General features: G+C 34.8%; 1 protein-coding gene and 1 pseudogene across 2 annotated transcripts; one reads left to right on the forward strand and one right to left on the reverse strand.

Annotated features, from left to right (window-relative positions):
* Nucleotides 1-113: 113 nt before the first annotated feature.
* On the forward strand, nt 114-5,813 carry LOC119192110 (annotated as a pseudogene).
* A 220-nt stretch (nt 5,814-6,033) lies between these two features.
* Nucleotides 6,034-9,956, reverse strand: LOC115443783. Of its 2 annotated transcripts, none has more exons than XM_037445947.1 (7): nt 9,848-9,956; nt 9,629-9,748; nt 9,062-9,247; nt 8,198-8,327; nt 7,935-8,089; nt 6,411-6,515; nt 6,034-6,335 (listed from the first exon to the last, which is right to left on the reverse strand). In XM_037445947.1, the coding sequence occupies exons 2-7, from the start codon at nt 9,662-9,664 to the stop codon at nt 6,186-6,188; spliced, it is 762 nt and encodes a 253-aa protein (XP_037301844.1). In that variant the 5' UTR covers nt 9,665-9,748; nt 9,848-9,956; the 3' UTR covers nt 6,034-6,185. The 2 variants fall into 2 exon arrangements, with proteins under 2 accessions (XP_037301844.1, XP_030025205.1); XM_030169345.2 differs by having other exon boundaries at nt 9,062-9,265.
* Between the last annotated feature and the right edge of the window lie 2,706 nt (nt 9,957-12,662).

The raw sequence follows: 12,662 nt of genomic DNA on the forward strand, positions 1-12,662 counted from the left end.
TCATAATGGAATACCACATTACAGAGAGATAATTGTCTATCTACCCTTATTATATCATTTAAAGTGTAATTCATTTCCAAATTGTGATACATATATGTTTGTTATATTTATAGTATACATGTCAAAACAACTTGCCAAGCACGACGGAGCTGTTGATCACGAAGGGACACGCCAACTACCAGATGCGGCACGCGCCCACCGGCGTTGCGCACGACGCCGCGCAGAGAGGACACATAGACTGCATTAAGGTATGAGGATAGTGAGGGACCACAGAATGGCAATATTCTGTAGTACTATAAACCTTTGTTAAGTTTCGAGTACACGCGGATGGCGGCAGGTAGGCTGTAATTCTGGTGACCATCAGGACTGTATTTTGTTGATATTGCAACGCAATTGAACCCTACCCGCCATTCCTTCTAGTGTGTTTGATTTGTGGGACTAAACATAAGGCATAGCTCTCTGTTTCACACGGTGTTATTTGGGTAATGATTCTTAAATCAAAGTTAGGCATTTCTTTTTATATTTTTTTTAAACATACATATTTGTAACTTTGATTCCCTGCAGGTATTGTTAAAACTAAAGGCACCAGCACACCCAAGGACATTAGCGCAAGAAACCCCAGCTGACCTGGCCAAGAATCATGGACACACAGAATGTTACCAGTTACTCAGTAAGTATTGATACTTCACAATAAACTATGGTATATATCGTATGTATTGTATGTATCGCCACATGAAGTCACCTGGTTAACGTAGACCTCGTTATGAGGAATATGAAGAGTAAGTACTTAATTTCTTTTATTTTTCTGTCTTACAGAAAATCACCAACCCGAGCCGCCCAAAACGTCCAAATCCCAATGGTACCACGGCACGTTGAACCGAGACGAGGCTGTGAAAATTATTGAAGAGTACCATAAATATAACATGCAGGTAAGGTTATCATGGGTCTTAACAAAGGAGAAAGGTTATTATTCGGACTGGTGAAAATAAATTTGGAATACCAAATATGTTTTAACTTTTAGTGGATATACCTGTTATGAAACAATAATTATTATTCACAAAATTTCTTCTATCTTATACTTAGGGCTACCGCGATTAGCTAGGGATTTCTATTTTTCCCTATGATTAAAATGTTGTGAATAGAGGTTTCACTAGAAACTGTTAACAGGATAAGCCGTCGGACGGCGTGTTCCTGGTGCGGTACAGCGAGCGGCACCGCAGCGCGTACGTGCTCACCATGCTCAGCGAGAACACGCCCTACAACTTCATCATCAGGAAAGAGGTGCCACAACTGCGTACACACCATGCCTACACTTATCCGAATTAAACTACTATAGGTTTAAATTGCGCTTTAGCATTGTTCTTTTATTTCTAATTTAGAATATCTATTACGAAGTGTCACGAAGTGAAAGACCCTAGAAATAAAGTATGTTTTTCTATGATTATTTTCGGAAAAGTACTATTACTATTCCACGACATAATATAACATAACATGGATCTATCTGTAATGTCATATTTTTCATTTTCGTACAGCAGTTCTTGTGTTTCGTTCTAAGAAACATTATCACATGAGTATGGTTCTGCATGTTGCAGAATAACTGGCTGTTCATCGACGACGGCCCGTACCTGGAGTCGCTGGAGCGGCTGGTGGAGCACTACAGCGCGGGTGCCGGACGCGCCCGCCCACGCCCGTGCCGCCCAAACCCAAGCCGCCGCTGCCAGAAGTGAGTGACTACAGCACTAATTCTGAATCTAAAATACTACCTTTATTTGGGGTGCATTGCCAAATGCCTATTATGTGGAAAAACAGAATTTGCGAGGTGTCGTTAATATGTTAAAATGGAACATGAAAAATAAAACTTATAATTGAAAGTTAGTAAAATTGACTTGGTGACATAACAAGAAATTTTTTCAAATTCTAAATTATTTCTAAAATTTGAGTGAACTTTTACTGAAGTGAGGTGTGATAACCAAGCTTCATGTTTATGGATAAATAATTGATGGTTTTATATAATTATTATATTTGTTTTAGTTCTCCACAATGCCACGAACCAAAAGCCGTCTCCCAGTCGGGTGGCTATGAACCAAACTCTGTCATTAGTGAAGCGCGACATACTCAGCGATAAGCAATTGACTGAGACATCACCGCAACAAAACAACATGTTCGAACTGCTCACTAGGAACATATCGTTTTCATCGGACTTCAGTAACGACAGTATGAACAACAATGACGCTGATGACAATGACACGTATAAGGTCCCAGCTAGTAATAGTCCATTGGCCGAAAATTATAATGAGATATCAATAAATTCTGACGGGCAGCTCTCTACACTACAAGGTAAATTATAATTATTATATAATTAAAAAATAAATATGTTAATCCGTATGATGTTGAGGATAAAATAAGTATGTCGCCGAAGTTTTTGTAATTACGCATGCGTACATCGAGAGCATTGCTTCGAGAATTACTTTTCGATTGCTGTAATAATTTTATTATAACGAACTCGCAACTCAGTTCTATATTCTAATTTTAGCGCACGCATTATCTCAACGCACGTTCCACGCTTGCGCAATTACGTATTCGCTTCCGAGCTACGTAAGATATTTATTAGATGTAATATAGGATGTTTATTTACAATCAAGATTGAAATTTGAAAACGCTATGTAGAGGTTAACACTTTGTATAATCCTGTTTAAATGTGATTTAACTGAGATGGTGACATTCAAAGGTTTAATTTTGGTTTCATTGCAGAGTTGATCCCGATGACTGAACTGACGCTGGGCGCAGTGGTGGGCGAGGGAGAGTTCGGTGCAGTACTACGAGCTGTATACACCCCACCAGGTGCTGCGTCACAACATGTGGCTGTCAAGACACTGCATCTGCACCACACCGACGCCAACAAGAATGAGTTTCTTGCTGAGGCTAAACTCATGATGGCACTGAGGCATCCCTGTATTGTGCGGCTCATTGGCGTATCATTGGTTAGTCGCCTCTTGAATTTGTTTCGTGTTCGAAAAAAAAAATTGTTGATTATGGTTAAAACTTAGAAAAGTCATTTTTGATATTTTAATACATACATACATACATACATAACATCACGCATTTATCCCCGAAGGTATGCAGAGGCGCAATTAAGGCACCCACTTTTCGCCAAGTATGTTCCGTCCCATGATGTGATAGGGGCGAGCCTATCGCCATATCGGGCACAAATTCCAGACTCCGGGCTGATACTGAGCAGAAAACCCAAATATCACTTTGCTCGACCCGGATTCGAACCCAGGACCTCAGAGCGCTATTGTACCGGACATGCAATACAACTACGCCACCGAGGCAGTCATATATTAATAAATTTTAATAAATTTGCCGATATTTTAATAAATTTGTCATATTCTGAAAATATAGTAATTTTCTTTTTACATTTCAGGGCCCGCCACTAGCCATGATACAGGAACTAGTACCATTGGGTTCTTTGTTGGATTACCTCTAAAGCATCCAGAAAAGTTTCACCTGGGTACGAGCTAAGGTTATGGGCATGTCAGGTGGCCGCTGGTATGCGCTACTTGGAGATACGACGCTTCGTGCACAGAGATCTTGCTGCTAGGAATATTCTGCTTTCGAGCAGGTATGTACTGAATACTGAAATTTTTGATGTAACAAGATAAGTGCGACAAGTGCATCAAACCGCAATTGTAAATAAACTTAGGTAAAATGTAACATGACACTGTGAATAAGTCATAAATTTTTCAACAATTAAGGTTTATATAGAACCTAAAACTTGAGTCGCAAATTTACTTATCATACCATTTTCATTAGGCATCAAGCCAAAATCAGCGATTTTGGGCTCTCTCGAGCGCTGTCCACGGACAGTTCGTACTACAAGGCGAGTCGCGGCGGCAAATGGCCAATCAAATGGTACGCGCCCGAGTCGTACAACTACGGCACGTTCAGTCACGCCAGCGACGTGTGGAGCTACGGCGTCACGCTCTGGGAGATGTTCTCCTTCGGGAAACAGCCGTACGGAGAGATGCGGGGCATGGAGGTTCGTAGTACAAATGCTGTTGTATTGCACACAAGTGTGCATATTTTTTTCCTGAATAAAGTATTATATTTGTGTTTGAAATATCATAGAAATATATTTAGCAGTTACTCCATTAACTTACAAATATTTAACCATTTTCACATGCTATTGCATTTATAACAAAATTAATATGAGAACTTTAATAGTCTTAACTTTAATTAGTGCTTAACACGTAATTATCAAGTTTATTAATAAAAAAGGTTCATTAATATCTGCTTGTTATTTAATTGTACAAAATGTTTATTATCTATAATTTTTTAGGCTATCAAGTTAGTCGAGAGTGGCAAACGTTTAGAAAGGCCCGAGGACTGTCCCGACGAGATATACAAAGTGATGTTGGACTGCTGGGAATACATTCCGGACCTGCGGCCAACGTTTGGGCAACTCGTGGATGTGTTTTCACAGCACCCGGACTATGTGAATATAAGTCAGTTAGCACTAGACAGTGACGATGTTAATGTGTGAAAGTGTTTTGTATGTATTTTGAATGATCATTATGACCATAAAATGCTATGTTTCTTGGTCTAAATTAGATGTATTTTGTGGAGTACGAATAGTATTTACTGTACATATATTCATATACAAAGACTTTACCGCACTCCCATATTAAAAGGGAAAACATTTTTTTATTACTGGGTAAAATATTTTTTTAAAAAATAATAGAATATTTGAGAAGCAAATAATTATATAATCGCGGTGTATTCTTCATGCATCTGAATTAATCAGTTGAGAACTCAAATTGGTAAGCTTCAATAAGTTTTTGAGGCTGAATATACATACATGTTGTTATATCAATATGTAGGTACAGCGATAGTAATAAGCATATAAATATTTTATGATTAATTTTAACTGTGACTTCTGTGTATGCAAGGTTTTATTAGAATTGAACAAAATCTCTATTAATTTAAGACAATGGAGTGGAATGGTTTATATTTGTGTTAAGTAAGTATATGGTGATAGTTAAAAATATGCCATTATGTGCCTGATTTACGTATTACTATTGTAGTTATAGCTGCTAAGCTCTGTCTTAGAAGAATTTTATGTAACAAGTTAACTAAATTGGATTTTCACGGATTTTAATGATAATTATAGTTTAACAAAAACACTAGACCCTGTTTTATTATTATAGATGGCATTTAACGGTTTTTATTATATTACATGACAAATCTGCATTTGCATGGAATAGTTTAAGTTTATTGCCCAAGTCTTCATTCTAAGTGATGTGTTTTTCATTTTGTTCCTCTTTCTAGCCAAATCAAGTGTATATAATATAGTTTTATAAACTTTGATACAATTTGTACATTCCATTTTCATATTTATACATACCAGGTGGTAGAATATATGGCGAAACATTCTATTGCTACTTTATAACATTGTCTTTTTTTAAATATGCTTAATAATGAATTTGTACAAAATCCTTATTTTTTAACAGTTTTCAATATAATTAATTCGTGCGCCTGAGACAGTTCAACTATTTATAATGAATCTGTGAATTTCGAAATCGCCGCAGGAATGCCATAGTTTGCGTGATCGTTTTATTGCCATGTGGTTGTTATATAGTGTACAAAAATCGTTAAAGTTACCTAAATTGTCTTTTATATTTTAGGATTTACATTAAATTCTTTGAGTCTGATTACAGTATATTAACTTTTATATTATGTCAGAATGTTATTATGACTATTTAACGAATCCAAATGTGATAGATATTTATAAAATAAATAACAATTATTTATAAGCCTTTGTTTCATTACTAAACTATAAACATTACTCCAAATCGTCACTATGAAAATACTACCACTACTAAGGTGTTGCATAATTTATTAAATTTGATAATATAGGTTTTTACAGCAGATCTTGTGATTTTGCCTATCTGTTGTTATTGGAGTAAAATCGTTTACGGTATAATGATCAAGGATAAGAAGAAAACGAGGAAGTAATTACAAGGAAAATCAATATAAAAGGTACTTTCTTAATCTTATATTCTATAAATACAGGACATATAACCACAGTCATAAAATCATAGAACACTTGATTCAAAAGAAATAAATACAAAAAGAACTACCACAGCAAAACTAATAATAACTTCATTTTTAAATTAAAATAAATCTTAGCTAAAAATATTTGAGTTTTGTCTCTGTGTTGTTACAGGGTAACACCTTTTCATGGTGTAATCGATTCCGAGAATCGCATTACGGACATCATGGACGGATGCACTGATTGTTTCGAATGTGCCTGCGATTCTATCTACAGCCAGAGCCTGTTTAAAACAAAATAATAATTAAAAAATTTACAATAAAAATATAAACTTTTTGAACAAAGTCTATGTACTCACTTGTATATGGGATGCCTCTGCAATCCTTTCCAAAGCTTTAGAGTTAGTAAGCGATGCTTGCGCCATCTGTGACATAGCAGCTGCCTGTTGATCCATCACATCAACCTAGAAATGACCAAATTAAAATATTTAATTATATTAAGCTAACAAAAAAAATTATAACCATATTATTGTATAGCTAGAAGTTTCAATGAAAACAAAGAATAAAGGATAATTAGTCCATTGAAAAGTTACATTTGGGGTTGCGTTTTTAGAGGACGCAATTTTATTTTTGAAGTGTAGGGGGTCAGTCTAAAGCTAAAACCAAGTTTGTGGGGTCGCCACCCTTGTCCCACGGCCGCCATCTTGAAAATAGGGGTTGAAATGGTTTTACGATGTATCTCTTAAACTATTTATCTGACAAAAAATGTATAAACATTTTTGTTGCAAATTAAATTCTCTACAACTTTGGTCTAGTAACTTTTGTCGTAGAACTATAAATAAAAAGTTATAAGCGAAAATGTTAAGAAATTCAATGTTAAGCAATGTCCATTGCAACGTCATCAGAACGTGTGTTTATAAGGTTCATAATACTTTTTTGTACTCTCATTAATACCCAAATACCCAAGGGACCATTAGGGAACAAAAGAACATCTGCCTGCTATTATTATTATTATTTCTAACCTCTCTTATTGTAAGAATAGCTGATAATATTGTGTTGAAGTTGTCGTAAGTAAGTTATTTATTAGCATATTGACTTTTAAAAGTCTTTTAAAAGTCAAAATGCTAATAAAAAAAAAGTAGTTTTCACTAAAGTTAAAATCGTGTCCAAAATCATTCGAAATCGTCTTCACAATTAAAACAGAATAAAATACATCCGCACGTACAGAAATAAGTAGCACAACTAAAAGATATAAGTTGAACGACAACTTCAACACAATATTATCAGCTATTCTTACAATAAGAGGTTACAAATAATAATAATAGCAGGCAGATGTTCTTTTGTTCCCTAATGGTCCCTTGGGTATTTTTGTATTAATGAGAGTACAAAAAGTATTATGAACCTTATAAACACACGTTCTGATGACGTTGCAATGGACATTGCTTAACATTGAATTTCTTCACATTTTCGCTTATAACTTTTTATTTATAGTTCTACGACAAAAGTTACTAGACCAAAGTTGTAGAGAATTTAATTTGCAACAAAAATGTTTATACATTTTTTGTCAGATAAATAGTTTAAGAGATACATCGTAAAACCATTTCAACCCCTATTTTCAAGATGGCGGCCGTGGGACAAGGGTGGCGACCCCACAAACTTGGTTTTAGCTTTAGACTGACCCCCCCTACACTTCAAAAAAATAAAATTGCGTCCTCTAAAAAACGCAAGGTAAGGCCTAAAAAATGTAACATTTCAATGGACTAAATAGTTTTAAGTGCTTTACATAAAACTGAAGTCAATTTTGTCTACATTTGAATAATCTAAGAGCTTATAGATTAAATTATCATATATTTTTTTACATATAGTAAGTACTGAAATCACACCAATTTTTCAATAATATTTAGCTGTCTTTCATCAGCTTCAGCAGATAACAGTCTGTTATCCAATTGATTGTATTCATCATCTTTAGAGAATAATTCATCAAAAGAATCTCCATCATCACCATTGCACGGCTCCTGTTTTACAGGTTTTCTCTTCCATGCAAGTAAAATATGTTTATTAGATGATAGATTGTGCATGTCAGCTTTGAAGTAACATAATATGAATAGGCAGTCTGAATAAAGAAATCTTGACATAACATACTTACTCTGAGTACATGACTTGTCATCACATAGACACAAAATTTTTTGTTCCAGTGGAGATAGTTGACCTAGCAGCTTGCCATTTTCTATTTGCTTTTGTTTGATTAATATACTTCGCCTCTTATCTGACCAAAACTGCAAAACAAATTATTAAATGGTTGAAAACAAATATTTTGGTTTGAAATATATTGACGGTCCCTACATAGGGACGGTGGAATAAACATTGCTTGTTTAGTGTTAATTACCATGGCGATAAGCAGTTTGATCCTTATTGTCTTAAATAAATGCAGTTCATTTTAATAAGGACTGTTTAAATATCAACAATCCCTAATGCAATTTTGCAGATTTGATACTATACGTAGGGACAATATGGTAGCCCATCATAGACACTAATGTCTTAGTGACAGTGTTCATACTACTTTGAAAGCTTTGGGTGTATTACATGCTGCTGTTTTTGTGGAAATTATGACAATTACCATAAAGAAAGTATCATGCTTGTCTTGCTCTTTATAAATAATATAATAATAATAATATCAGCCCTGTATTATCTACTTGCCCACTGCTGAGCACGGGCCTCCTGTACTACTGAAAGGGATTAGGCCTTAGTCCACCACGCTGGCCTAGTGCGGATTGATAGACTTCACACACCTTCGAAATTCCTATAGAGAACTTCTCAGATGTGCAGGTTTCCTCACGATGTTTTCCTTCACCATTAAAGCGAACGATAAATTCACAAAGAATACACACATGATTTTTTAGAAAAGCCAGAGGTGTGTGCCCTTGGGATTTGAACCTGCGGACATTCGTCTCGGCAGTCCGTTCTAAACCCAACTAGGCAAACTAGGCAACTTGTAATAATGGTAACATACTTTTATCCACCCTTTAGTTGATTTAGAAGCACCATCAATAGAATTAGCTATGTTAGCAAGTTCAACCCATAGTTTCTTGAATTTGGCGTGGCCCATGCCTACTCTTAGTTTTCTGTGGGCTAAATCAGGGTGCTTTTCCATGAAATCCACAATGGCTCTAACTTGTGCCAATGATGTTCTTGATACCTTAAACATATTTTTAAACTAAAATTTATTTATAAATACTCAGCAGTTAGTGATCTACCATTGTATATTACTGATGCCAAACTTATTAAACTTTTTGAATGTATGTATAGTTTATTCTGGCCTGTAATAAACTTATGTTTTAAACTATTCTTAATACACAAACAATTAACATTCAAAAAGGAGAAACAGAAACAGTACTTGGAAGGCATATTATAACTACATAACACTACCACTAACTTCGTGGAATACACCATGATCATATGGAATTGCAGTCAGATACAATTTATTTTTAAATGACAAGAAAGTAGAAAATTTATAATTTTGTAGTTTTCAGTAGGTACTCTATTTTTAAAATAAAACATAAAACTATCATAAACTTACTCGGACTGATTCGCTGAATTCATCGGTTTCGGACATTGCATTAACAATTATTATGAGTTGATATTACTTTAGATAGGATTGTTGCATTTATTATATTCAATAAACAAAGCTAGGTTCTCCCTGAAAGATTCGACTACAACTTATTGTGGCATTTGTGACTTATAGATTACATTCCCTTTACTTAAAAAAAAATGCTATTATCTAGTTGAATGTAAATACCATAATTCGTGCCTCTGCATTACAGTTTTTAATATTTTATACCTATATAGAATTTTTATAAATATTGAAATGCTCGTCTGACTTTGACACCTACGACCATTTTTTTTCTTCGTCCTTCAGTGTTACCAACTCTCAGAAATATTTATCCCTAACTCTAAGTCGAAACCCCCTAAAACTGCCTCAATTATTTGGAAATCCGCCTAAAAATTATATTTAATCAAAATAATATATAATAAGTAATATTCAGTGATATTTGTTAATGCTTTTTATTTATAAATTAACTAATACATTAAAGAATATGTCAGTTTCCGCTGAAGAGTCAGAATTTTTAAAATCATACATGTTAACATTGAAATTTAACATTTTAGAAGATGGATTGAATGTTGTACAAGATCCACCATTACGAATTAATGTGAATCGAATCATCATTATGCTTTGCAACATTTCAATCGATAGCCTATTTCGTAGCTTATTTTTAACTATATTATAGATCTAGAAAGCACGTTCAACACTTGCATTCGAAATGGGAACCGTAACAAACGCTATTATTGCATTGGATAGTTCTATTATATTCAGAATAATATATAATTAGAAAAACCTAAAAATACTCCTAAACATATAAAACTCCTAAAAAAATCCCATCCCACTAATTTACCCTCTAAATTTGGGGGGAAAACCCCTAAGTTGGGAACCGTGTCGTTCTTAGAGGACAGGCTATATAGCCTGTCCTCTAGAAGACTATATAGTCTTACGACCATACTGCCTAGTCTTACGTATGCACCTACGACCAGGAGCCTACGGCGTTTGTTTGACAGTGCCATAGAGCCAGTAGCCCTCAGAACAATGTGTTCAGAGACCACTAGATCTTCGGTGTAGACATACATCGAAATTAAGAAGCCCCCAAAAATAGGATTTTCAATAAAACATCTTCAAAAGATTTGTGCGACTCATTTAACAAATTTCTCGAGTAGTGATAACTTTTATAGTATGATTCATTATATAGCGTATTAATTTTTTCTGTTACAAACTCCCTCTTGAGCATTATTTTTTGCACAAAAATCCCCCGATGGATATTACGGTTGATTGATTCCACAGATAATAGAACAATAACTTCGATAAAACACCACAATCTATATATATAAAAATGAATTGCTGTTCGTTAGTCTCGCTAAAACTCGAGAACGGCTGAACGGATTTATCTTATCTTGGTCTTGAATTATTCGTGGAGGTCTAGGGAAGATTTAAAAGGTGAGAAAAATTCGAATAATTGCCGGGAAAATCCTCAAAACAGCATTTTTCTATTTCCCATACAAACGTTTTCTAAATAAAATGGAGAGTCAATTTGTAATTTATTACCGCTGCATAAAGTTCAAATTCGCGTGCGCGTTGGAGGATCTAATATCGCGTTCTGAAACTCAACAAAAGTGAAAGTGAATCGCGAACGCGACAAAATTGCATAGTCTCAAAATACATAGTTTATAAATAGTGGTCGGCTTCGAGAAACTCAATTTTAGCTAACTTCAGTTGTTAATATAATATATAACTCAAAGGTGACTGACAGTGATATATCAAGGAACAGCCCAAACCATTGGACGGATCGGGCTAAGACTTTACATGCATAAAGCTACTATGACGTAGGCATCCCCTAAGAAAGGATTTTGATAAATTCTACCCTTAAGGGGATAAAATAGGGGATGAAAGTTTGTATAAATGTTCTTAGATTTTCGACTGATTGAACTGAAATTATAGATTGGGGATAAAATTAGTTTGAACCTATAAGTACCGGGAAAATATGTAGCAAGACTTTTATCAAACAGTGGAATTTTATCCTGGAAAACACCTTCACGCGGGCGAAGCCGCGAGCAAAAGCTAGTGAAAAATAATAATCTACAAGCCATACATCGTACACGGCGCGATGGTCACTCGGAATGTCATATGGAATTATTTGAAATATAAATTGCCTCTACGCTAATTTGAGTACTTGATTTGCGAAATACTGTTCATAATATAACTGACCCTAAAAATTTACGTATTACATAAATTAAAGACGTATGTATATTTTAAACCTATGTAGCAGTGATCTTCAGGAAAAGCTTATAAGGCGCGCAAATTTATAAAAGGCCCAGCCGCATTAAACCCCGCAGTATTGTAATGCTCTATGATTGGATCGTTAAAGACTGCTTACCGATTGCTCATCACTGATCAACTTGAAATTCAATCAACTATTTTCCTTTTTTCCTGTATGGCTTCGCAGTATGAATAATCTTATCTAATTAAATTCAGCACTATATAGTCTATGGAGTTTAATTATATCCTGTGCTATGCATGAAAGAACAAAATTCAGAAAGTATGGAACGTCAAAAACAGTGAATTTTTGTTCAGTAATTCGACGTCGAGTGATTTTGTGATCATTTAGTTTATTTATATCTTGAATATGTGTTTATATTATTGATAATAGGTCCGTCCCACTGAGTAGTTATACAACAAATTCAAAAAACTCCTTTCAGCTGATTATTGTTTACAAAAGTCATATATTCTGGAAACGTTGTGTTATTATTGTTTGCAGCGATGTATTCATTTGAGGGAGACTTTAGGCGTAAGCCACAACAGAACCTGGCTGGAGCGAGTGCTCAACGCAAAACGGACAGGGATTCTCTCATCCAACAATTGCAATCGCAGAGACAGAAGAGAGAAAAAAAGCAAGAAATATCTTATTATACAAAATATGTAACGTGACTAACATCATCACAACGTCAGACGCAGTCCAGCTGTTGTGAAATTGATAGATTTACTAAAGTAGCATATCATTGACAAA

Source organism: Manduca sexta, unplaced genomic scaffold, assembly GCF_014839805.1.
Source record: "Manduca sexta isolate Smith_Timp_Sample1 unplaced genomic scaffold, JHU_Msex_v1.0 HiC_scaffold_237, whole genome shotgun sequence".
Lineage (NCBI taxonomy): Eukaryota > Metazoa > Arthropoda > Insecta > Lepidoptera > Sphingidae > Manduca > Manduca sexta.

Coding starts and splice junctions, on each gene's coding strand:
- LOC115443783 (XM_030169345.2), bottom strand. CDS start 9,664: ATGTCCGAAACCGATGAATTCAGCGAATCAGTCCGA. Junction 8,090..8,197: donor TGACAAGTCATGTACTCAGA/GTAAGTATGTTA, acceptor TTTTACTTGCAT/GGAAGAGAAAACCTGTAAAA. Junction 6,336..6,410: donor CAGAGGCATCCCATATACAA/GTGAGTACATAG, acceptor TGTTTTAAACAG/GCTCTGGCTGTAGATAGAAT.